The sequence below is a fragment of the Myotis daubentonii genome, chromosome 1, assembly GCF_963259705.1.
Source record: "Myotis daubentonii chromosome 1, mMyoDau2.1, whole genome shotgun sequence".
NCBI lineage: Eukaryota > Metazoa > Chordata > Mammalia > Chiroptera > Vespertilionidae > Myotis > Myotis daubentonii.
This window is the reverse complement of record NC_081840.1, coordinates 157,606,657-157,634,115: the sequence shown is the minus strand read 5'-3', so window position 1 is coordinate 157,634,115 and position 27,459 is coordinate 157,606,657. Positions and strand designations below refer to the sequence as shown.

Genomic DNA, 27,459 nt, shown 5'->3' with positions numbered 1-27,459 from the left:
CAAAGAAACGTTTGTGAGTCAACCTCTTCTCTTTAGGAGACCAGGTGCAGAAAACTGCCCCTTAAGCCTTCCCAAGATTTGTGAAAAAGTCAGGTGGTTAAAAAGCATTTCGCTAGACTTGCTAAAATGAAACAAAGGGAAATGCAAATGTGAAAAGAATTACACAATTCTAATTACACTAGAATTACACATTCTAGTCAATGTGGGTGGGTTAAAACCTTTAAAGAGGTATGGCCTGCAGGAGGCACTGTTGCGGGGAGCTGCTTCAGCAGATCAGGGTATGGGGCAGAATTTCCTGCAGTCAGGGAGGGTGGCCCTGTAGTGGGAGCTGTCCCTGGGAGCAGGCCTTCGTCACAACAAATCTGCTTTGTCCCCCAAGCTATGGAGCAGTTAGACAGGTACTTGGTAGCCAGCAACAGAACTGGCTCTGGCTGTCGCAACAAAATGGGAATCTGGGAGGAAGACCTTTGGATGGAGGTTCCAGGAGGCTTTGCAGCAGGAACCAAAGCAAAGTTTGGGCTTTCAAGCTGCCGTTGTGATGATTGTGACTTCTGACTGACCACATTCTAGTTCAAAAGGTCTGAGCCTGACATCATCTGCCTGTAGAGAGAGGGTGGATCTGGCTCTTCACCTTTGTGGTAGGTGGCAATGGTTACCTCGTAATGGAATTCTGCAGAAGCGATATGGGGCCCTAAGAGGAATAAGGCTTGCTAGATAAACCAGAAACAACAAGCACAGGAGGAGAGGAGAGGAGAGGGAAGGGGAGGAAAGGAGAGATGAGGAGAGGGGAGATGAGGGGAGGAGGGGGAGAGAAGGGGGAGGACGAGAAAGCTGCCCACCTTACATGCTTTCTGAAGCTCTGCAACTAGACTACTTGGATTGGAAACCTGAGAGTGCCACTTGCTGGCTGTTTGATCTTTCTCTGTACCTCAGTTTACTGATCTATAAAATGGGGATGAAAATTGTCCCTATCTTTTAGGGTTGTGGTGAGGATTAAACACTTGGGAAAGTGCTGTATTTGCAATCCTGTGAGTGTATATGTCTCTCTTGCCACACACACATTGAATTATATTTCTGTTGTTTTCCTTTAGGTTGTCTGTATTCTATCACATCTGGATCTTGCCAGCCACAATTTCGCTCCTCTCTTTATTCCTTGGGAATTTAGTTCTGGAGCTGACAAAGGGATACTCTAAAATCCTACTCCTGGATGGGCATCTGACAATGGAAGAAGCATGACAGATGGCCCATGGGGTTTCCAGCATCCAGTTCTTGCTTGCTCACCATAATCAACCAGCTCTTCATTCTTCTAGTGCTGTACCTCTTAATCATATGCTGAGCCCATCACAATTTGGTGTGACCTTTAACTATTAATGAGGGCACTGAACAAGGTGAACTTGTTTCCTTTAATACCTTTGCCTTTCTTCCCATCCCAGCTTTTAACTGAGATGGAGGGGTCATTCCAGTTCTAATACTGGAGTCAATGAAAATACATTATCTTTCTCACAGTTGGCTCTTAGTCTCTTCCCTCACATCCCTCTTGTCTCCAGTCCCCCAGTAGCATCTGCTATTGCTGTGCTCGCCATGTTTGTTCTCTTTCATAGTTTGCTGGGAATGAAGCAATTATGTAATGTGACAGGGCTGTGTTTCCAAGATTTCAGCGTCATCACAAACCATCTCTTTCTTTCATCCTGATGTTCTGAGTAGAACAGGTCACAGTCAATGGCAAGGGCCGGAGTCATCTGCTGGATTGAACCCTGATACAGTCCCTGTAATTAGAAGGGCAAGTGAGGTTTTGTAGAAGTGGAGGGTAGCCTCTGGTCTGAGGACACAGTCTCTGGGTCCAGCAAATTGCAATATGTTTTTAAGTTTCCAAAGTGATTCTTACAAATTTAGGTGCTTGTACAATTGCTTTGTGAGTATGGAAAGTCCTTCTCCTCTTAGCGGTGAAATAATTCCTAGTTTAGCTTTTTTCCCTTTTAAGGACAGATTTGTCCTTCATTAATCTGACCTATATGGCAATACTGTATTCATGTATGCTAGGGTGTATCCATACTACTCCTTTTCTGAATATCTTGTCTTGTGTTGTTGTTATTGTGATGATAGTGAGGTTGTCATTGTAAAATCAGTAATTCATTCACAAAGGCCCCAAATAAGTGAAACTATCTTTAGTCAGATTCTCTCTACCTCTCCTGTCTCCTCAGCCTACAGCCACTCAGTTCTTTTTTGAGCAGACACCCACTGGATTAGTATTTTGCTTTTCCTTCCAGATTTATTTCATGCACATATAAAAATACGTTATTTTTCTTTTTTAAACAGATGGTAGCCTACTGTATATACAGAGTATTCTGCACCCTGCGGAACACTGTGTATTCAACTATACATACATGTTTTTACATATAAGTATATAAAGAGGTTTCTTATACGTTTTCATAGTGGCAGGATATTCCATCTTATGGATGTGTGATAGTTATTTAATTTCTTCTCTATAGATGGAGACTTAGGCTTCCTGAAGTTTTTCTTTAAATGAAGGATCTGGATAAGAACAAATAAGTAGAGTCCATATTGACTTGATGCAGCAGAAATAAAGTCAGAGATTGAGCCATGGTCTTGTGTCATTTATAAGAGATTTTCCTGTGAAATGATAAATATGTTACAGCGGTCCCTACTGGAGTACCTAGCTTTGCATACGTGGCTTTGGCAATCCTAGAATAATCAAGAAAAGAGCACCGTATACATTTTTAATGGATTATAAGAGATTATGTTCTAAAAAACTATTCCGAGTCCAGCCAGATGTATCCAGATTCATAAGGTTGATAAAGAGAAATAAAGAATTGGTACCATCATTCAGGACAGGATTGGAAATCTTCCCTGGATGACAAAGAACCCACTTTTTCATTAATTTTTGCCTTAATGGGCTAGATTTGGGGGTGGAAGGAAGACAGGACTATAACTTTCTTGAGGATATGGTAGCTGACACATTGCAGCTCATAAATATTTGCTTAATTGAATGGAAAGCATGATCAAAGAATTTTAAAGTACTGTAAAGACAGCCTTAGAAATGTATTAATGTATACATTGTTACAGAGTGTATATATTAAAGCATTAATATGATGTGATGTTTGAATTAGCAGAACATTGGAAGACAAAAGTCATAATTCAGGAAGGAATAAGCTATAAAGTTCAGTTTATGCCACTTTGACCTTGAAAATGTCATTTGTACCTAAACGTAAATATGGAAATAGAAACATATCTAGCAGCTGAATTCAATTTGTGAGCAAAATTGTTGAGTAACTGAGAAACACACACTATTCTTGTGATTTTGAAGACTAGAACATCTTCATCCCCTGTGTAATGGGGAAATAACCCAACAACCCTCTTCATTGCAACCTCTGGAGAATTGTGTGCCCTTGGGGACAAGAAAAATCACTTCCACCTTTGAGCTACTTGGAGAGTTTCTTTACCTTTTGTTTGTTTGGGATGTCTTGTTACTTATTTGACAAATAGGTTAAATATTGATTGTGTTGACCTTGAACAAATAGACAGGTATTTCTTCATCAAAATGGGCTTATTTGGGAACAACAAAAAATTGTAATTCTGGATATGTGGCCTAATGGCACACCACGGAAGTTCAGAAACAAAGGAGAGAAATCTTTATGGAGTTGGGAGGGGTTGTTGTAAAGGAAGAATCCATTGGAGGCAACTGAAAGTTCAAGTATAGTGACTTCTCATTGACCGAGTTGCAGTGGTCTCTCATGGGTGAGCTGTTACTGAGCAAGGAAGACGCTTCTTCCTGTGAGGTGGTACAGTAGTACCACTTCCTGTCAGATGCAGGTACCTCTCTTCCCTTGGGATCAGCAGTGAGTGCATATTGAGTGACACTTGGGTGAGAGTTCTCTCTTCTAACCTCCATTCTAAATGAGGTTTCTGTTTGCCCTCATCAGGTAGCTCAGTTGGTTAGAGTGTCATCTGGATATGCCAAGTTTTCAGGTTCGTCCTGGTCAGGGCACATACGAGAATCAACCAACGAATGCATAAACAAGTGGAACAACAAATACACGCTTCTCTTTCTTTCTTTCTCTCTCTCAAATTACAAAATTTAAATGAGGTTTCTGTTTATTAATTTTCACAGATGAGTTGTATGAGACAAATGATTTCTATTCCAAAGTAATCCCTATAAACATGATTGCATTTATTTAGCATATATCTTTTAAATTATAGGAGAATTAAGCAAAAAGTAAGTTAAGATTGATAATAACAGTAATTGCTTTCTTTGAGAACAAACCAAGAGTTTAAAGTGACTAATAGCAATGATAATATGTATGTCTACGAATCTGTTTTCAGTGCTCACATATACCAGAATCTGCATTCAGATTGCACTATATGCATCACTATCTTGGTTTGACACTAAATTGGGAACCTCCACTGATCAAATAACATACTCTGTTTTCACAACTCTAGAATGAGATTTGAGAAGTTGGGAATCAATATAACTGTAGCTCACATTTTGTGTTTGCTGGTATTTAGCTTTAGGAAGTTAAGTTTTTGAGGTGATATGATTAAAAAATCATCAGATGTCATGTGATGACCTGGATGTGTGCGAGGCTCTACTGTGTTATTTTCATCTTGGTTCTCAGTGAAGAAACCAAAGCAAATTAAGATTTAAGTGGTCAGAGCCCATTAGTCAATCTCTATTAATAGATCCCTTATCTTTTGATTCTTGGTTCAAGAGTATCTTCTCTCAGAGTGTTTTTTTTTTTTTTTAAAGGACTATTGATTCAGAGTAGAATTTTCTTCTTTTCACTAGTTTTCTGGATTCTAATTTTATTCTCTCAGTAGCTGGAGCTCCTTGAAACTTTAGCTAATGCAGGTATTGCATCCAGATCTCTCCTCCTTTTCAGAGGCCACACTATGATGCTGATTTATCACAGGGCGTTATTATGATTATGAAACAGGAAGTAGGCAGGTCCCCACTAAAAAGACAATACTACATACAGACTGTGGTGTGACATGGCCAAAGTCTGCAAGCCGCAAACTGAGTTCAAAATAATCAACTCCAATCAAACTTATAAAGGAACATGTTCCCTAGAGAAATTGTGTCATCTGTTTTCACTGCTCATAATTGGTGTTATAGAGAAAGTCATGTTTAACTTTCATTAGCTAAAGGCTGATCTTTGCTTGGTGCTGGGTGAAGAATGTCTTGGTGGCTTAAAGGTGTGCCCTGTGGCCACAAACCTGAAGCTCAGCCACATTTCTTTAATTTCAAAGCTATTCTTAGGAAAGGAAGAGACTTGTTCCCTCTTCTAGCTTTTCTGGCTCTGATGCCATTGTTTCTGGGTTACTTCCTCCTCCCATTTTCAGTCCGAAGATCTCTCCTTTCCACCCCCTCCCCCACCCTATTTGAACCCCTTGTGCTCTTGCTGTTTTATATTTCAGGCATTTGTGTCTGTCATAAGGCCATTGTCAGTTTTGTGTTTAATATCCAGGAGTATGTTTTCCTCAGTCTCAGGGGTGCTCAGTATTTTCCTTTCTTCCTCAGTGTCTTTTTTGGTAAAACCTGTTTGTACCTATTGTCTTAACTTTTCAATGCAGGTCTGCAGACTCCTGCTCCAGAGTTTATTGTTGATGTTGAATCCATGGACATCTTCCCAGTGGGCTGGTGCGAAGCGAATTCTTACCCTTTGACTACACCTCACAAAATAGTTCGTAAGTATGGCCTAGTTTGGAGCCCAGATGGATAACCTCCAGGGTTGGCATGAATAAATAGGCAATTTTGTTAAGATAGTATAGCCAAGTTGTAAACAAAGAAAAGGTTTTAAATTTCCCACAGAGCACCGATTTTTTTAAATCTCACTTATTCTTTAAGTGCATGAGATGAACATTTCACAGATTGATAAACTAAGTCACAATGACGGGACAATTGAAGGTCACAGAGAGGCAAAAATAAATATCTGGAATCTTCTCTCTGTTTTGTATACAGCTCATTATTTTTATTAAAAAAATTAGACTAACTACTATATTTTTATATTAGCATATCTGAGAAAGGACTACATTTTCTCGTGAGGTTTATCCCAAAGGAGTCATACATAATTGGTCCCAATAATTTAGTGACATAGATATAAACTCTTAACTACTATTAGCACTAATTGACCAGTGAGATTCCAACTGTACTTTGAAAAGAGCATTACATCACATCCAGTACCAACTTAAAACAATATTAGTGGGGGAAAAAACAATATTAGTGGTTAACCAATCCCACAATACACACGCTTAAATATAGGGTGTCCCAAAAAATGTATACACACATTGCAAATAATTATAAAGGCAGTGTTTATTAAAATACATTTGATTTTGAAAATTGAGCTGTCACCTGCTAAAGTGTGCATACTTTCTTTGGGGACATCCTGTATGTACAACAGTGTGTTTGAAGGTACATTTTTATAATAATAGGTCATTATATTGAGAAGGTACCATTTGAAAATCTTCAAACCTAATAAACCTTGGCATTAAATATTCTACCATAGGTGTATCAAAAATATTATTTAAAATTTTGGTTCCTTAAAGCTAAGGGGTTTTAATTTTTATGACACAGATTATATTTCTTGTATTTAAAATGTAATTTATGTGCTAGCTTTACTTCTTTCTAGCAGTACACTTGAGTGTATATTACATGTACACTAAATGTACATGTGGATCACTTATGTAGAATTTCAGAGCATTGCTATAGAGAAAGTTCCATCTCACAGTTGGCCTTTTATTTCCTGATGTTTCCTGATGTCAACAGATTTTGAAGGGAACTTAGCTAGAGTCCTCCTAATCGATATTCATCAAGACTAGGGTAGGACACTGTGTGAAATAAAGAACGTAGCTCTGATTGCAGGCAAAATGAATTTTAAAGGATTCTTATCTCTTAGATACCATACTGTTCAGTGAGACTGAGCTAATGAGAGTAATATATTACCCTCACTTTAAAATATTTCTAAAATTTTGAGCCCAGGATAATTATTTCAATCTCAAGTCATTGTTTTTTATTTTTCCCTCTAAGCCTAAACCCACCAACTCTCAACAGCTTTAGAGGTTTTGTTGGGATTAATTTATGCTTATGTTGGAAATTTTAGGAATATTTGTACCAAAATAGATGCCAAAAGCTCTGATCTGTCTTTGTTAAGGTGGTTCTAATCAATTATAAATATGAAAGGGAAATGTTCTTTTCAAAAAAATTACTATTGACTGTTTATGTTACTATTTCATAGACACATTTGGTAGATACCAACCCTCCTTTCAATAATAAAATGTTTTAGTTTAAGAACATGCCTCTAATCCTAATTTGGGAGTAGCCGTTATGGTAACATTATTTGACTTATCACACTTTCTTTGGGGAAAAAAGTCATCTGGATAATCGTGCTTGCAACAATTCATCTTACCAGGTGTATTCATGTGAGGTATGATATGTGTGCTATTTTTCTTTCTTATTAAATCACATTTTAAAGTGAAATAGACAGTGTGTAGTGATAAGATTAAATGTACTAAATTCTATTTAGACCTCATTTCTGATAAGTCAAAGTCTATTTTATGCTTGAAGCAATTAAGATAAAATTGTGGCATGAATGAAATAACTTTTCAGTATTTAAATTGTTACTTTAAAACTAACAGCTTTAAAGCCAGAAATGCTTTTACCCAATTAGTTAACCAAGCTGATTTTTTTGGCCTGTTTTACAGCACAACAGAAGAGAAAGATTGCAGTTGTGCAACCAGAAAAACAGTAAGTTTTTCTTTTTTGTATTTCTGCTTGTTTAGTTTTCAAAAATGAACTGATAAACAAAATATGGAGTGTCTTTATAGAGGATGGGAAGCATGGCTGTTGTTATTAGAGTTAGTCTAACACATAGCACAGTAGTAAAGATGACAGTAAAATATATCTGTGATTTACTGTGCACCTATTTTGTGCAAGGCACAGGGCGTGCTTCTGAAGGAACTTTTACTCCAAATTGTACTTCTCACTTTGATTCCACTTTAGTATACCGGAAGGACACCCTAGTCTCTCTCACTATTAGTGACTAGAGGCCTAGTGCACAAAATTCATGCATGGGGGGCAGGGTTCCCCTCAGCTGAGCCTGCACCCTCTCCAATCCGGGACCCTTCGGGGGATGTCCAACTGCCTCTCACAATCCAGGACCACTGGCTCCTAACTGCTCACCTGCCTGCCTGACTAATTGCCCCTAACTGGCCCCTCTGCCAGCCTGATAACCCCTAAATGCCTCTGCCTGCGGATCTGATCACCCCTAACTGGCCCCCCTGCTGGCCTGGACACCCCCAACTGCTCCCACCCCTCGCCAACATGGTTGCCCCCAACCCCCCCCCCCCCGCCGTTCCCCCCCCACCCCGCCCCCGCCAGCCTGGTCACCCCTAACTGCCTCCCCTGCCAGCATGGTCACTCCCAACTGCTCCCCCTTCCAGCCTGGTTGCCCCTCACTGCCCCCCTCTGCTGACCTGATCTCCCCTAACTGCGCCCCCCCCCAGACTTGGTTGCCCCCAACTGCCCCTCCCCCACCAGCCTGGTTGCCCCTCACTGCCCCCCTGCCAGCCTGGTTGCCCCTCACTACCCCCCTCTGCTGGCCTGGTTGCCCCACGCAGCTTGCTTGTTCAGTCGTTTGGTTGTCCCTCACTAACCCCCTTGCTGGCCTGGTTGCCCCACTCAGTCTGTTCAGTCATCTGTTCTGTTGTTTTGGATGTGACAGCCCCTGGCTCTTTATATATATAGACTAGGGGCCCGGTGCACGAAATTTGTGCACTGGGTGTGTGTGTGTGTGGGGGGGAGTGTCCCTCAGCCCAGCCTGCCCCCTCTCACATACTGGGAGCCCTCAGGCGTTGACCCCCATCACCCTCCAATTGCAGGATCGGCCCCTTGCCCAGGCCTGACGCCTCTGACAGAGGCGTCAGGCCTGGGCAGGGGACCCTCATTTCCCCCCATCACTGGTTCTGCCCCCAGCCCAGGCCTGATGCCTCTGGCCCAGGCATTAGGCCTGGGCAGGGGACCCCCAGACCCCTCCGATTGCTGGCTCTGCCCCTAGCCCAGGCCTGATGCCTCGGCCAGAGGCGTAGACCCCCATCACCATCTGATCGCCTGATCGGCCCCTTGCCCAGGCCTGACTCCTCCGCCAGAGGTGTCAGGCTTGGACAGGGGACCCCCATCTCCCCTCGATCACTGACTCTGACCCCCACCCAGGCCTAAGGCCTCTGGCCCAGGAATCATGCCTGGGCAGGGGACTCCCATCTCCCTCTGATCGCTTGCTCCACCCCCCGCCCAAGCCTGATGCCTCTGACCCAGGCTTCAGGCCTGGGCAAGGGGACCATCATATCCCCCCAATCCTCGGCTTCGCCCCCCACTCAGGCCTGATGCCTCTGGCCCAGGCATCAGGCCTGGGCAGGGGACCCCCAGCTCCCCACGGTTGCAGGCTCCGCCCCTGCCCAGGCCTAACGCCTCTGGCCTAGGCATCCGGCCAGGGCAGTGGGGACCTGCAGTGGCAGCTGGGGGCGCCACGATTGCACGGGCTCCGCCCCTGCCCCTGCAGGACGCCTCTGGCTGAGGCGTCCGGCCCGGGCAGCGGGGACCCGCAGCTGCAGTGGCCCCACAATCGTGGGCTCTGCTTTAGGCCCAGGTAAGGGACCCCTAGCTCCTGGGACTGCCAGCTTCAACCGTGCCCAGCTCCCATCGCTGGCTCCACCCCTGCTTCCTGCTATCACTGGCCAGGGCGGAAAAGGCACCTGATTCTCCGATCATGGCTGGGGGCAGGGCAAAGGCGGCCCCAGGGCCGCCTTTGCCCTGCCCCCCAGCTCTTAGCTCCCCCCTGGGTTTCCGATCACTGTCAGTGGCAGGGGGCTTCTTTCTGCTTTCCCTTTTGCCTCCCTGCATTGTGCCTACATATGCAAATTAACCGCCATCTTGTTGGCAGTTAACTGCCAATCTTAGTTGGCAGTTAATTTGCATATAGCCCTGATTAGCCAATGAAAAGGGTAGCGTAGTATGCCAATTATCATTTTTCTCTTTTATTAGTGTAGATGGCTCTCTGTGATAGTGGTTCTTAATGCCCTAGAGGCCACAAAGCCCCACCTACTATGCTCCCCGCCAGTAGTCATGGCTGAGCCTGCTGAGAGAGACTTCAGGTCTGCTGCCCAGCTTGGCCACCTCCCAACTGGGTGTACTTTTGCAAGTTGCTTTAATTTTTTTTCATCTCAATTGTAAAAATACCTATTTCTCAGAGTTTTTAGGACCATTAAATTGGATTCTGTGTATAAAATTTGTAGGTCCCGTATTATTGAATAAGTATAGATTATCTCACATTTCAGTTGAGATTTTATGAGGAAAAAGAGTATTGGGGCATCCTGTGCAGATGCCAGCAGTATGTTTTTGGAAACTTGTAACTGGGGGTAACAGTTTTATATATTGGAAAATATCTAAAATATACTAACATACATATCCCTTGCCAAGCCTTTCTGTTTTTTTAATCTACAGATGGAAATGAAATTAAAAACCGCATTTTTCATTAAATTTAAATAAAATAAAATTGAATAATAGCTGCATTGTTATTGAAATGTGGATAACAGAATTTTTTGCACATTCATTTCTAAACAGTGTATCAAGTTAATAATGTGACTCCAACATTGAAATAGAGAATAAATAATAAAATAATGGTTTCATCATTGAATCCATATTTGAATACCCAACTCCTAAATGTGCAGTCTGTGGATCGGCGGGTTTCACCCTTTCTTTGCATCAGTCACCAGACTGTTCGTCAAACACAGGCAGCTAGGCGTCCATCTCCAAAACACCTAACTCAGCATGTCTAACAAGTTCCCAGGTCACACTGATCTGCCAGTTTAGAGGCCCCCACTTTGAGAACCAGCGCCATAGACGACCCAACTTATATCTCTCCTATTGGTTTACTTCAACTTTATGTAGCTTTTCAAGTGTGTTTTCTACCCAGCCAACCTAGACGCCCTGTGAAACCCATTCTTTTTTCCCCTAAGGCTACATCGCTTTGTATTTATTCCACAACTTTTTACTGAACTAGAGTGTAGACTTTTGTCTTAGAATAAGCCTACTGCACATTTTAAGAACCATCATTGATAGGTTTTCTTTGAAGGTCTTGTTCTCAGTGTGGCCATGACCTACACAAACACAGTCACCCAAAACCAAAGGTCAGCAGAAGTGATTTTCAATTAGACATTAGAGAGAAATCTGACTTTAAAGTCAGTGTAAGTTGATGTTTCTTCATGTCTAAAATATCATTAAGGACATTATTATAATTCTATAACAAAAGACCAGCCCAGGAGTGACCTAGAAGAACCTCATTAATCAGTGATGACCAAGGGTGAGGTGTCTTAGGTTTATTACAAGAATTTGAGCACAATCTCAATCATCTTTTTATATATTCTTAGTGAGCTTGCTCCTAGATGCACACATCCTATCTTACTAGACTCCTAGCTTGGATTTCTCTAATAGTCGCTTTAAGTTGTAAAAAGACTTTGGAATGCAATGGGTTTCCTTACAGTGTGAACCCATGAGAGTTTTGTTTTCTTTATCAACAGATTGACATCCACAGTGCCTGTTGAGAAAATACCTCATGACCATTGTCTATTCCCTCACCTGGAAACCACAGGTAAATGAACCCATTTTAGGGCTCTCTGTCACTTCCTGTTTGTTGTTATGAGTGGAGACATGAATATATTTTTAGGTCAATATGTGAATATTTCAGCTTTGAGCCTATTCTCTGGCACTCTGTTGCTACTTATTAATGAATAACGTTATAAAACTGTGTGTTTTTTTCTAAGTTAAATTCTTTGTGCCTCTTCTTTTCTGCTTTTTGGTCAGTAGCTCTAGACAGTTCTCTTGGTCTACAGGAAAAGGGTCCATATGCTAATTAGAAATTATGAGCCCATTTAAGGCTGTATCATGAAAAATCATGCAGAAAAAGAAGGAGTTGAAAGTAATAATTATCGGACATTCCCTTTTTACATTTTATGTCAGTTTCACTTGCATTTTTACCGTAGTGGTTTATGCTTAAATCCCTGCGGGCTTTTGAATGTTTTTTTAAAGCCCCCTGTGTTTGAATAACTGGTTGTGAATAATATGTTTTTAATATGTAAAGTCCTATATCTTACAGTGATCTTTGGAAACGCAAATGTGAATTAGCCTTTGACCACAAATCTGATTATAGACACGTAGGTACACTCAGTAATATATTTGATTAAGAATTCTATTTTCTAGTCAAAGTGAAACCTGCTCTGAATTCCAGGTTTAAAAGCTTTATGCTGTGGAAAAACCCTATTAGTTAAAGTTATCTTTATCATAAAGAGAGCAGTTTTATGAGTAGACTTACTAAAATGCTTTTTTCCTAAAGGTCTGGGCAGAGTAATCCTACCAAAAAATTCCCATGTAATGCAGTTATAGACTAAAGTTTTTAGCCTGTTGTATAGCATTCAAACTTAGAATGGTTTTAAAAGTACCATGTCTGCTACTCATTCAGAGTCTGTAATTGTTATTTTACTCTCTCTTGTTACCTGTTGGTTTTTAGTTGAAGTCCTGTGAGAACAAAACTTCCTGGATTGTTAAATTACCATCTTAACTATAACAGTTGTTCTACAGAAATGCCACTGTGAGTGTAGCGTAGCTTGGAGCAGCAGTGCCAGAGCCTGAGCACCTTGGCTGAAAGTGAAGCCTCAGTCTGTGTTTTTAGGCATCAAGAAGTTTGGAGTGACATCTTACCGTGTAGTAATTCTCCTTTTCCCCGTGGCAGCTCCAGATACAACTAGACCCATGGTCGGCAAATTGCAGCTCACGAGCCACATGCGGCTCTTTGGCCCCTTGAGTGTGGCTCTTCCACAAAATACCACGTGCGGGTGCACGTACAGTGCGATTGAAACTTCGTGGCCCAGCCCTGACCGGTTTGGCTCAGTGGATAGAGCGTCGGCCTGCGGACTAAAGGGTCCCAGGTTCGATTCCGGTCAAGGGCATGTACCTTGGTTGCGGGCACATCTCCAGTAGGGAGTGTGCAAGAGGCAGCTGATCGATGTTTCTCTCTCATCGATGTTTCTGACTCTCTGTCCCTCTCCCTTCGTCTCTGTAAAATATCAATGAAATATATTTTTTTTAAAAAAAGGAACTTCGTGGCCCATGCGCAGAAGTCGGTTTTCGGCCTGGGCGAGTCTATTTTGAAGAAGTACTGTTGATATTTGGCTCTGTGACTAATGAGTTTGCCGACCACTGAACTAGACCAATCACTTGCCTGGCTCACTTTCTAAGTTGAGAGAACAGTGGAGGGAAATGGAAATCAAAGCCCCTGTAAGGAACATTTCACATCCATCAGAACGGCAGAATGAAGCCCTGCAATGCCTCTGCTGGCCTGGGTGGGAGACCAGGCCCTCTCACATTGCTTATTCGAGGGTCCGTTTGGGCAGTCCCTGGGAGAACGGTTTGGTCATATCTAGTAAAACTAAAGATACGCAGATGATTTTTACAGTGTACTCAGTAAAGCACTGTTGGTGACATTGAGAAAGTGGAAGCAACGTAATGTCCATCAATAAAAGAATGGAAAACTCAATTGTGATATATTCTTACAATGGAATAATGAAAAATGGAGTGAAACAATGAGTACATGTTCTGGATAATTATTTACCAACTTGGGTGGATCTCAAAAACTTCATGTTGAACCACCAAATTTTACTGAAAACCATTTATGGAGTATTTTAAATATATATTTATTGGCTTGTTGTTACACACATACCTATATGTGTTATATGTGTGTGGTAGAATTTATAGACTTGCATGGGAATGATAACTACCAATACAGGGTATTGGCTACCTCTAAGAGGAATTTCTGGGATAGGACACACAGGGGAACTTAGCTATGCAATGTGATTTATCCCCCCTTAGTTATCATTGTCTTAATTTTTGCATTTCGTGTGTATCTTGAATACTGCATGGTAAACAGAAAATTTATTTTATATGCTAGAAAAACAATCAGGATTTCTAAGACAGTATTGTGTCTATAAAATGTTCTGATATTAAGTCACCGTGTGCCTCTGGGTAATTTTGCCAACCAAGTGGACTAAGCAAGTTTTTTGTTGCTTCCTAAAGCCTCATCTGTGTTGCTCTTCCCACAGGTCCTGTCAATGGGAAATACTGCTGTCCTCAGCTCTTCATCAATCACAGGTGCTTCTCAGGCCCTTACCTAAACAAGGGGAGGATCGCAGAGCTACCTCAGTCGGTGGGACCAGGCAAATGCGTGCTGGTTCTGAAAGAGGTAAAGTGCTTTCACAGTTGCATTTGGCTTATCTCCACAGGGTGCTTAAGGTGTAGGTGCAGTTTCTGCAGGAGATAATGGAAATGTGGACCAATTCGGGTGACATTGACCAAGCACACCCTTTCTCAATCCTGCGGGCTGGAAGCTGGTCGTACGAAGATGGAAAACAGTGTTTCTGCCCAGGAAAGACTCACAGTCTAGTGGGAGGGGTGTACATACCACCCTCTGAGTCAGGGGAAACATTGCACTAGGCCTGACTAGAGCTTTGGGAAGACAGAGGAAAGATCAGTTGTGTGTGGTGTGAGGGTTCAGAGCTGGAGAGTGAAGGTTTCCCCGAAGAGGTAAGTAGCCCGGAAGAGCAAAAGAAAGGACTTCCTGTAATGGTGGAGGGTGTGGTTAAGAATGGACACTCCTCAGTTGGATCGGGAGTGGCGGCTTTTTCCCTCCCTCACAGTACAAGGGAGGAGGAGGTGCATGAAGAAAGCTTCCATGGGCTCTGGGCACTTGCATCAGGTTTGTGCTGCGGCTGCATCCAGACAGAGCCCAGGCCACGCATCACTTAGATCAGTGGTTCTCAACCTTCCTAATGCCACGACTCTTTAATACAGTTCCTCATGTTGTGGTGACGCCCAACCATAAAATTATTTTCGTTGCTACTTCATAACTGTAATTTTGCTACTGTTATGAATCGTAATGTAAATATCTGATATGCAGGATGTATTTTCATTGTTACAAATTGAACATCATTAAAGCATAGTGATTAATCACAAAAACAATATGTAATTATAGATGTGTTTTCCCATGGTCTTAGGCGATCCCTGTGAAGGGGTCGTTCGACCCCCAGGTTGAGAACCTCTGACTTAAATGGTATTATTTCTCATTTCTCTTCCTGCCTCTGGGAAGGAACCTGCAGGTGGAGGTGAAGCGTAATTATGCTGGTGGAGGTTTCCCTCGGTTACATTTTTATAGCTTAGCCCCGGACAATGTTTGGACACAGACTGAAGTTTGGAACCATTTCCCAACGGCTCTTGAACTGTCTGCATTTTTCACACACATCAGTGCTTTCTCTGAAGAAAAAGGACACCACATATATCTTCTTTATTGCTACTATACTGTGATGAATGTGTTTTAATCCCTTGGGCACAACAATTCCTTATCCATTGAACAAATGTTGGATAGGCAACTCTGAGGAGCCAGGCACTGCATGAAGTCGTTGGTCAGACAATCATCTGCCCTCTGCTTGTTTGGGTCTCAAGCTCCTGTTGAGGAGATGACATGACTCTGAGCTTGATATACACAACAGAGCACACAACAGAGACTCCAGGAGCACAGGGAGGAAGTGACAGTACATGCCAGGGGATGCTTGCTCTGGCTCAGGTGAAGTAAATAGAACCTTGAACGTACAGCATGGGAGACTCCACAGGTAGCAGTTCAAGGTGTGTCTGGGTAATGAGGTGGTCATGTGTGGCTGGAGAATAGGGTAGGTCTTAAGACTGGGGATAATTCGTAGGTTAAAAGAGTATTATATTTTAAAAAGAAAAAAATATCTCATCTTTCAGGGATACCTCTGAAAGGTATGTGGATAAATGGGAGGTGGGACCACTGGTTTACTCCAATTGGCCCAGACTGTAGATCCCTACAGATGTTAGATTCAATCAAAGAACTCAAACCAGGGTTACCTATAAGGATAGAAAGTAAGACTCTGGGACCGAGAATTGACTCTTCAGTTTGCAAGTGCTTTTGGGCTGAGTGCATTCTTGCTATCGCGGTTTGTCTGCCTGTTTCCACTGTGAGTGATCAGAACAGAACACGGGAGCTGATGACAATGCAGTGAACCGACGGGTGCAACACCCTTTACACCACACATCCCAGTTATTAAAATGAGCACATGTGTCGCCTGCCGGCTCTGTTAGCAAACCAGATGACCTTTGGTTCCATCTCTCTTTAGCAGTTGGTTATTTTACTTTTACTACATGATTTTTAAGTCAAAAGTAGTTATCCCTGATCAATTCTCCGATAGGTGCCAGCAGCCAGATTTAAAAGCCAGGCCAGAGTAGTTTTCTGATGACAAAACTAGTTTTCTGCTGATGTTCAGAAAATGCATGAGGCAGGGAGGGGAAGAAGAAAAAAAAAAAAGCCAGCACTTCAGTTCTGGGAGCGCAAGAAAAATGTAAGTTCCGCCAAGCCAATATTTATGCTAATGCTCTCTCTTCAGCACCAGGACCTCTGTGTGGTTTCAAATTTCATTTTATTCGCAGAGAATGAGGTAATTGGAGAAAGACAGAGTACATTTGCTTTTTTCAGGTCATTGGTGGTGCTAGCAGTTACAGGCTTCTTTCATATCTTTGGAAACGTGAAGTGAGAGTGCCTTCTCTCCGTTTGCTCTGCTAGAAGCGGATAATGTCTGTGGGTCTAGATGCAGAGCCGGCCTGTGGAGAACTGGGAAGAGGGGTCCTGAACTCAGAGGGCGGTATCCCGGAGAGGAGGCTGTTTCTGGCAAAAGTGATTATTAATGTGTGTCTCTGTTCACCTCTGGTCAGTGAACGTGCTGAGCATTCGACTTGAGTGAGAGTTCGAGGGGCTAAGAGCTGTGTCTGGCTCAGTTCCAGCAAGGGTGCTGCCCAGGCAGGTAGGTGACTCTAAGGAGCTGGTGCCAGAGCCGGCAGGTGGCCCAGTCACGTCCGGTCATCCCATATGAGGGGACTCAGAACAAGCAGGCCTGGGGCCCGGGACAGGGGATGAGCCTGCTGATGCTCCCTCGGGGGCGGGGGTGTTTTTATGGGACCCTGGACCTTGTTGCATGGAGGGTGGGACCTGTGAGTACAGACAGTAAGTGGTGGTCAGTGTCATAAATTAAACCTGTAGGCTCAGCCTCATCATCGCCAGCCAGGACTGTCCTGTCCCCAGGGATGCCAAGGTCTCCCAAATATACACAGAGACAACAGACCTATGTGGCGCTGGGCAGCCTCACGAGGTTTTAGTATCCCAAGCCTGCCCCCCTCAGAGATCGTTAGCCTCATTCTTGTTGGCCATTCACAAAGGTGTTGGGGAATTTGCTTTCTATGCAGTCACCAGGTCTGTGGTCCTTCTGTCATGTACAGAGAGATGAGGCGGGTGCCATGTCCGTGTGTGAAAGAGCATACGTGAGTGAGGCAGCCTGAGTGCGGCAGAACAGGGGAGAGTGGAACATGGAGTGACGTGTTTACTCATGTCACTGTGTCCTCCATGAAAAGGCCATCTTCTGATAGACATGTGATGAAACGGGAGAACAGCAACCAGTCCTACTGGTAGAAATGACTGAAAACACCAGTTTGGGAAGGATTGTGTGGTCTCTAAAGGCCGTGGATGTCAAGGTGGCACAGCCGGAAAGGCCCCTGGTAGGTTACCGAGACTAGGGAACACCGTGGTTTTCCTAAACGTTATTTGGTTTAAGATATTTAAAGCCAGTGTGTCACCTGTTTTTTAGCAAAAACGAGGAACCTGTCATTTCCAGAGGGGAATCTCTGAGAGTCCTTTGTCACATTTTGCCCATTGCCCTTTGATGTGTGAAGCTGTCTGTCGCTGTGGGACGTGCTAGCTCGGCAGCGGAAGTGGCCTGTGTTTTATGCGCTGCTTTTTGGCAGCGTGGGTCAGTCATGCAAGGGATGAACGTTTATCACGGGAAAATCGACAAGTTGTGCACTCCATGAAAAGATAAAAATAGGGCACCCGGTGTTCTGCTCGCTTTCCTCCTCTTTCTGCTGCTTAAAAAAAGGCTTCGGAGAAAGCGACTCGAGTCCCAAACACTCAGGGAAACTTCTGAAGGGCTGACTTCTGCCCCCCTGGTTGAGAGGGCCAGAGACGCTGACTGGAGACCTGTGCACTCCACCTAACATCAGGGTCAGTCCGCGTATGATGGTATCAGAGCGACACGATACAGTAAGTGAGATAGGCGGAGCTTCTGCTCTGCCAAGGTGGGAATGTTGTTCCTGATGAATGAAATGCAGGTAACATGTGTGCACCCACACAATCCCAACTCAGGTCACCCGCCTCCCTATCCATCCAGCTATCTTTCTACCATCCATCCATCCATCCATCCATCCATCCATCCAACCATATCTGTTGATCTATCTTTCTATCGTTCTTTTATTCTATCATATGTCCATCCATCCATCATCTTGGTATCATTTATTCTATCTTTCTGCCTTTTTAGCTGTCATATCTAGAAGAGTCACTTTGGTACTCTTCAACACAGCCCAGTTAAGGGATGCAATGGTTTAGACATGACTGATAAAGAGGACAGGTTGTGATAAGTCTAACTTGGTGGAAAAGTGGCTGCAGAAATAAGGAGAACCTTGAGCACTGGTCTTCTCAATCTGCTTCTGTGGCTTCAGAAAGTGCAGGAATAATGAGGTGGGGACTGCATGCTGCCACTGTGGTCCATGTATAGTTCTTTTTGTCTACCCGCAATCTTTGTAGAATCTTTTGAATCCCGAGGTGTTCAGCTGCAGCCATCTCGGGTTCCCTGAGCCCTGGGAACACAGCAGTGAATCAGCCATCCTCCATCTATCCATCCGTTCCTTTGTGTCCTGAAAAACTCATGAGTCATAACCATGTGCCGGGCAGGCACTGTGCTCGAAGCTGAGGGGTTATGTGAGCAAGAGATGTGGGCTCTTTCTTCCTCGGAGAATGGACAGAACCCCTGCAGACAGGAGGGGGCCCCATCTTCTCTCCTTGCCTCTAGGCCTGCCTCCTGGTGACAAGCCCACAGGAACACAAACACACCAGCAGAACCTGTCCCGGCTGTATTAGAATAACACCCAGTTCTGTGTTATCTCGGGTCAGTGGGAGCAGTAGATCTGGTGGCTTTTAAACCTGGAGCCCAGTGCTGTTTGTTGCCTTGACAATAAGATGGAGGATAGAAAAGATGACCCTTACAGGGGTCCGCCTCTCTGTGTACCCTCAGTCTCATTTCCAGTTGCTGTGTCAGTGGGTTTTGTGTGCTCTGTAGGGTTCAGGACCCAGAGCCTTTTTTTTTTTTACTGGCTCGCAGGGATGGAGGAAATTTGCCTAACACAGGCATCTGCTAATCTCTGACTTTGGGATTCTTCCATGAAGTATGACTACATAGAAGCCAGTCAGGTGAAGTATGATTTCCAACATCACAGGAGACTGAACGAATCTGAAGCAGAATGCGAGGGTAGAGACCCGCCGTTAGTGAGCGTTCGGGGCCCTGCACTGACTCTGCTCTGCTCCACTGACGTGTGAACTAGGTGTTTGGAGCAGGAGGTTCCAAAGAAACCCTGTGGTTGCACAAGGCCGGGGCCCTATTTACTCAGAACCCTTGGAACTCATGGCCTTCCTTCCCTCCCCACCCTCAGCCAGAGATGCTGAACTGAAAATAGCGAGGGAGCGCCCCAGAGAGGGCAAGTTACCGCCGCCCACCCCCAAAGCCGCCAGACTCGGAAGCTTTCATTGGGACCTGGCAGTGTGAAATTTGGCTTCAGTTGTTGCTTGTAGATAATTTTTCCAGCACATTAAGCTATTTCCCTCCATCTCTTGGTTTTGATTAAAGTGTTTATTTCCCAAATTTGGGGAGTTTGCCATGACTTGTTTGACTTTCTCCTTTATTATGTATCTGTGAGCATTTGTCCTGGGGTGCCTGTCATAGCTTTTAAAAACTAGAGCTTTGTGTGGGAACCCAGACAGTAAGAAATCCAAAGTCACCTTAACTATGTGTAAGTGATACTGTAGCGAAAATGACGATAGCGTTTATTTTTCAAAGCATCCATGTATTTATTGGTGTAATTGAGGGAAGGTGGTGTTGAGGCAGCAGGAAATATGGCCTCAGAAAAAGGACTTACACTTTTCAGGTCCTGATGGGCAGAGGAAACATCTCGCCCAGGTGACATCTGGTTGTCAGTCAACAAAAGCGAAGATGTGGACGTGCCTCCTGAATTCTGTGTTGTTGTTTTCTCTGCTGTCTTAAGTGTATGCTGGACATTAACCCATTAAAAACCATGTACCCAGCTCGCCGGGAGGGATAAGCTCTAACACGCACACTAGCAGGCACCAGCAGGCCCTAGAGAGTGTCTGGGGAGGCTGGCAAAGCACAAGTGTGTACGAATCTAAATAAAGGTGGAGGCTGGTTTGTCCAAAGCAGTTCTCCCCCTGGTAAAATGTCAGATTGTTACTGGTATTATTAGCGTTTTTGCAACTAATAACAAAAGGAGAGATGAGCATAACAGTTATCATTACATAATTTGTTATGAGTCTATTAGATGTAGTGGAGACAGAGTGAAAACACCCACTTTCAGGGGTCAATAACTTGAAAGAGTTCCTTGCCTTGTCTTCTTGCCAAAGCTCGTTTCCTGCTTTTCTCTGGCTTCATTAGAAGGTTACGTTTGGGCTAATGAAAAGAGAAGACTGTCTGGGCCCCGTCTTCTCTCAGAGCGCGTCTTCCTGATTTCCAGCGTTTCATGGCCTGTACCGTGGTGAATGCAGTGTAGGCCTCAGGAACGGAGGGAGGGTAGGCTGGACAGAACTCTGTGAAAAGAAGTACAGCTGCTGGAATCCTTCTGATCCTTGAACTCCTTAGCCAAGGAGGCAGGTCTTAAATAACATCCTGGTCCCAACACTAACAGCTCAGCTTGTCTGCTCTGTGCTCACTGGGCCTCCCGTTGTGTGGACAAAGCCAGCTGTTGAAGTCTGAATCTTAACTCATTTTATTCCTTTTGAATTTCCATGTAAGATCCCATTCATGAGCAAAACCCTATTGGTAAAGTGGTGCTTATTAAGTAAAAAAAAAAAAAAAAAAATTATCATTTGACTTTAAAAATGTATTCATAAAGTTAGCTCTGTTCCATCTGATTTTGAGGTTGAAAAGAAGAAACCTTGTAGGCCAGTGGTTCTCAACCTTCTGGCCCTTTAAATACAGTTCCTCATGTTGTGACCCAAGCATAAAATTATTTTCGTTGCTACTTCTTAACTGTAATGTTGCTACTGTTATGAATCGTAATGTAAATATCTGATATGCAGGATGGTCTTCGGCGACCCCTGTGAAAGGGTCGTTCAACCGCCAAAGGGGTTGTGACCCACAGGTTGAGAGCCACTGTTTTAGGCCTTGAGGGCTTTTGATGGTCCTGAGTTTGTAAACAGGTAATTATTATAACCATGGTCCTGGCACAGACTGCAAAGCAGAAAGGTCTGTTGAAATGGTGAACACGGGATGGGGGGCCGAACTCCTTTTCATCAGAGCAGATAGTCTCCTTCATGTGTCCTGTGGACCGTCTGTCTCCAAAAGTCTACCCCAGGCACACCTCTCCCCCGGCCACTAGAATTCAACACATTGCAAACCTTCAATCTGTCATCTTCCCACTAAACCAGCTGAACCCAGGTTGTGGGAGCCATACTTGCATTCTGAAGTATTTTCTAATTTTGACACTTAAAGATATAATTTGTCTATTTTTAGGGATTCCCTGCACTTTCAACATAGTTATAATTTAAGCACGGGATACAGTTGAGGTTGGAAATTATCTGAGTAATTTTTGTTTGGGGGTGGGGAGTTTTCACAAGAGCGAATATGAAAGGAAATCATGGGTTAGCCTAATTTCATGAGGTGAACAGGAAAAAAATCCCATCGATGTTCACAGTATTTTGAGTGCTGACATAATACATGAATGGGGAGGAGCGGGAGAAGGAAGCTGACGCTCACTGAGTGGGGCCTGTGTACCAAACACTGCTGCAGCTTGCTCCTTCTCCTGCTAAGAGCATTTACGCTCTTTCCTCCTCTTTGTCTAGTCCTCCCTCTAGTTATTCCTCGCCTCTTCCCCGTACCCTGACCCACTCACTATTTTCTGAACAAACCCTGAGGCTGATGGAGCAGAAGGAGGAGAGCAAAGCAGCCTTGTAGGACCGAGAGAGGGGTGCACTGTGAGCCTGCTGCCAGCTCCAGGAAGGTGGAAGCACTCACTGGATTTAACGTTAGGTCAGTGGTCGGCAAACGGCGGCTCGCGAGCCACATGCGGCTCTTTGGCCCCTTGAGTGTGGCCACGAAGTTTCAATCGCACTGTATGTGTGCGCCCGCACGTAGTATTTTGTGGAAGAGCCACACTTAAGGGGCCGCAGTTTGCCGATCACTGTGTTAGGTCACTGGGGCCCTTTCGCAAAGCGTTTCTGTGTAGTGGCTAGAGCGGAAACTGTATTTGGGTAGGTTGAGAATTGAATTGAAGGTGAATAATTTGAAGTATAAATTATTTTTATGAGATGTTTGGTTCTGAAAAGGAAGCAGTAAAAAGAAAGTCAAGGAGCTTCTAAGGCAAGTTACAGTGGGGCCTTGACTTATGAGTGTCCCGACTAACGAGTTTTTTGGCATACCAGCTGTCTCTCCACCGATTTTTTGCATTGAGTTGATAGAGTAATTTGAGTTAACGAGCTCCTTAAGGAGCTCAGTCTCGGAATGAATTAAACTCGTAAGTCAAGGCCCCACTGTATTTTGCAAAGGTGCAAGGCAAATACCGGTATGGGCCAATGGGGAGAGAGAGGCCAAGAGCACAGGAGAGTTTAGTTTATGGGTTGATGTTGGTGCGAGGGCTGCATTGCTGTTAGGAAGAGGGCTACCTTTAAATATTTTGCTACGCAAAATTACTCCCTCCTTTATTCCTCAAAATACCCCTGTTGTAGAAAATGAAAATCTTTTCCTCTTAAATTCAGTAGTTGGGGCCTGCAAATGAAACTGACAAAAGACAGAGTAAGGGTTTATTTTGAATGCACACAGGCCTCACACAAAAGAAGGGAAAGATTTCTCCATACCGTTTTAACAAAAGGCAGTAAATTATGGAGAGGTGATCAGCACAGGAAAAGGGGTGGGGGCTTCTAGGGGTGGAATTGCGGGAAGGTGGATTTGCAGGGTAAACAGTTGGAAGATAAGGGCTCTTCTCCTAAGGTTTGTTTGTGCAGAGTCATCTCTGTGCCATCTTTCTTTCCCCAGTGAGGAGGGTTGTTCCCTTTCTGGCATGGCAGAGCGGAGACCGACGCCTTCACAGGGAAGTTGAAGCCCTGCTCCTGGCTGAACGCGGAGGGCAGCGTCTGCTGTTTCTCACTTGCCTTCACTGCAAAGTAACCCAATGTCCAAGTGGCATATTTTGAGGTGGCGCATTCTGACCCCCTTCACTTTGAACCAGATAAAGGGCAGTGCCCCCATTGTACACAGGGGGAAATGTAATCAGGCATCTTGCCTAAGGACTCACAGCTTCTAAGGGATGGAACTGGGATTTGATCTGGGATCTATCCAATACGAAGGTTATTGCCTTTCTGCTGTATAACAACACAGTGGGGGGCTTCTGCATAGAAGTATGTTCTCAACAAACAATTTGTGAACTCCAAGAAGTCGAGCGAGGCATTGCTCCTGCGTGAATTATGTCCTGCTAGTTCATTGGAGAGAGGGTCCATGCTCCCCTTTCTGGTCAAGAGCCTCATCATGAGCTGCATTCCGATGTTTTGCGGGGTGCAGTCATGCAGTCTAACTATGGGTAATGATAACAGCTGTCAACTTGGTCACTGGCATGGATGTAACAACAATGCACCAAGATGCCATGTACACAGAAGTTGCTCAGCTCATAATTCCAAAGTTTTATAGGGTTGAATTCAGAGATGAATGATTTGGCATTGGGAAAAGTCATGGGACAGTTATTCAATATCAGATGCTTTTTACGATTTAACTGCTGCCTGTCTCCAGGCTGAACTGAACTCTGGAAGGCATTTTCTTTTCACAGCCACAAAATGCATTTTGATATGCAGCAAATAACATGTAGCTGCGGGGGTTCCTCAGTAAAACACGATGAAAAGAATCAGTTGAAATTTTCTTGTCCGTTGATAAACACTTTGCACATTATTTCAGCCAGTTCTAATTGGATTTATTTTTAAACCACGTCTCTGTAAATTGTACTGACAGTAAACAATAAAATCAGATGATTATTCTAATAGAGAAAACATAAACACATCAAAGCTGCTTGTTCTGCCTAGTCCTAGCCTCTTAGTGCCTTGGCTGAACCCCATTTTCTTTATGGGGAGTCGCAGAGCCCTGGAAAATGCTACTCCAGGAAAGAAAAGACAGTTGCCATGCTGACTGCATAGTATAAAATGTTTTAGGGTCAAATCCCCAGTTTTAATATGAGAAAGCTTTATTGTCTTTTGGAATGAAATCAGGGTACAAACCATGCCAGTTACATTCTGAAACACATCAGATACGTGAAAACTGAAACGTGACAATTCTTCTAACATACTTGCATCTCCTTCCTTCCCGTTGATATTGGGCTGGGCTCCTCCAACACATAGTAGGTGCTTCGGCAGTGATGCCAGTGTCCCATCTCGATAAGATATGTTTATCACTCTTCTGATGCTGTTTTGCTCTGAAACATGAAGAATGAGCTCAGTGCCTGGCCTGTGCTCTTCTGGACTTGGGGAGACTCCAGGAGCAGCAGGTGCTGTGGCCTGCTCCTGCGTGTGCTCCCAGGCCTGGTCCATGGCAGATCCTGACGGTGGGCATTGCATGGAACTGAACCATAGGTCTCATGTCTTTGTACACAGCGTTGCACCTTCATGTTCTTTCAGTTCTCTACCCACATAGCAGCAACTCATGAACGTGCCAGAACTTATAAATGTTCATTGTTAATGAAGATTTGCTTATGGAAAGGTGAGGGCCCCCAAGGGATCTAAATTCCTTGTCTTTTCATTTGAAAAACACATCAAGATGAACAGGGATATGCCATCTCCCCAGAGCATGCAGTTGAGACTTTAGAAGGGATGGGTATGGTCTGTCTGGGGGTGTCAGAGTAGACAGTGACAATATGCTCATTTTGTTGGACTTGGGACTTGGAAGTGAAGGGATCATTTGAGGAAATAAGATGTTAGATGGTGTTTGGGTGTTCCAAACTTCCTTTTGAAACACCGCCCCCCTGAGAGAACTGGCCTAGTATGAAATACCCATACACTGGGGCAGCATCAGGCGAGTTTCACATCATTGTTGCATCTGAAGTCTATCCAGAAGTGTTGGCATGAACCTGTTGTCCCCCTCTGATTGGTGCCTTTTGAAATTTATTTTTAAGAATAAAATGAAATTGTCAGTAGCCAGTCCTACTGAAGAGTGACTGTTGAATAACAACCATTGGCTCTTTGGAAGCTGTAGGCTTGGGTCTGCACGAGCTGAGACAAGACATTGTGGCCATCACTCATTCATAGGGTCACCAGGAGTTAGAGCCGCCTCCACAGCACAGAACACACACACACATTGGAAGAAATAGTTCAATTTTTCTGCAGCCAGGAATGTTAGTGAGAGTGTGCCACCCCCTCTCGTCAGCAGAGAGATTAGAGTTTACCACCCTTTTATCCCACAGATCAGCCTGCAGAATGCCCCATGGACCTTCTCCCCAGCCCCTCACTGAATGGAGATGCAGAGCAAATGCTTCTTGTGTCAACAGGGGGTTTTCAGAGCCTCCTGGTGTCAGCGAGAATGGCTACAATTGAAGTTCATTTTGTTTATTTTTCTCCCCAACAGGTCCTTAGCATGATAATCAATGCAGCTTACAAGCCTGGGAGGGTATTGAGGGAATTACAACTGGTGGAAGATCCACACTGGAATTTTCAGGAGGAGACGCTGAAGGCAAAGTAAGTGTTTTTAATTCTGGGAAACAAGGGTTTTTGTAATAATACTTGGCCTGCTCCTTTGAAACTTGTTCCTCTTTTTAAATTTTTTTTAATTTATTGATTTATAGAGAGGGAAAGGAAAGAAGAGGAGAGAGAGAAGAGAGAGACATCATTTTTTTGTTCCACTTATTTATGCATTCATTGGTTGCCTCTTGTATGTGCCCTAACCAGAGAGTGAACCCACAAACCTGTGTATTGGGACAATTCTCTCACCAACTGAGCTACCCAGCCAGAGCCAGAAACTTGCCGTCCCTCTTTTGGACACAGCACAGGGAAATGGCAGCAGAAGGAATGTCGCTCTGCAGTTCTGTGTGCTGGACACTGATTGTTGGCATTTGCTGCATGGAGTTGTCTTGAGCCTGAGGATTCCTCAAGTGAACTAGAGCAGTGGTCGCCAACCTTTTAAACCTCACGGACCACCAGTGGTCTGTGGACCACCGCTGAACTGGAGAGTTGCTTAACTAATACTTAGTATGCTAAACATTCACAATTAAAACATGCTGTGCTCAGGTCGAATAGATCACTTGACCAAAAGGGGAAACTTTTATAAAAGAGAGAATATCCCTTATCAATATGCATATTCATTAGCAGTTCTTAATACTCAGTACTGTAAAAAGTTTCATTAAGCCAGATCCAAACATTCTTTAACGCTGAGAGTTGATAGTTTTAAAAGATAAAAAGAACCAGTACCTCTGTTTGGTGTTGGTGAATGCACTGGGGGTTGACATGTAGTTGCTCAATTTGTTCCTTTATTTAGAAATAGGCTCATTGGAAAGGTGCTGTTTTTGCTTTCAGTTTCTTGAGTTCTGAAGCTGAGAGCATCTATGGATCAACAGGGTTGAACTCAATTGTTTAGATCCCTTTCACCAGATACATTTTTGTTTAATAATTGCTTTGGTGTCCTGGGAGGCCTTTTAATATTCAGTTACACTTTTCAAATAGAATAGATCTTACTAGTCAGCTTCTTGTGTAACTGAACTAACATTGTTTGGATGTGACATGTGGGAAATGATGCTGTTTGAAAGAGTGAACCACTTTTCAAAGGCCAGCATGTATACAAGCCCTCCTTTAAAGAGAGTACATACCTTATCCAAAGTGAAAGTTGAGGGATATTAAATAACGTGTATGAGCAGTAATTTCCCCTGTAGTTATCTTACACTGGTACTAAGTAGAGATGTTGACATACTGCATTGTTCTTCAACACTTTTTGTCATTTACCCACTCAGCACTTTCTAGTGTCTGTTTTGAACATCTCTGTAATTTTAGATTTAGCAAAAGTCACTCATGGTCTACAGATACTCGGCCAAGTCACAAAAGTTAAAGGGAATATATATGCAAATAGGAGACTATTTCTATGAAGTGGCGTGTGAATGAAAGGTGGCACCATAGCTCATCCTTCATTTCTTTCCCAAGAAATATTTAAATGAACTTCACATGTAACCAAGGAAAAACAAAAACAAGTTTCTTCCCAATGTAA

General features: G+C 43.7%; 1 protein-coding gene across 3 annotated transcripts in view; it reads left to right on the top strand.

Annotated features, from left to right (window-relative positions):
- Positions 1-27,459, top strand: part of SFMBT2 (Scm like with four mbt domains 2) — a 192,080-nt gene that overhangs the window by 142,278 nt on the left and 22,343 nt on the right. For all 3 annotated transcript variants that reach the window (XM_059663739.1, XM_059663731.1, XM_059663748.1), the window contains 5 exons: positions 5,590-5,703; positions 7,717-7,759; positions 11,587-11,657; positions 14,161-14,300; positions 25,834-25,943. In XM_059663739.1, the coding sequence (XP_059519722.1) occupies positions 5,590-5,703; positions 7,717-7,759; positions 11,587-11,657; positions 14,161-14,300; positions 25,834-25,943 (478 nt within the window). The remainder of the gene's footprint in view (positions 1-5,589; positions 5,704-7,716; positions 7,760-11,586; positions 11,658-14,160; positions 14,301-25,833; positions 25,944-27,459) is intronic.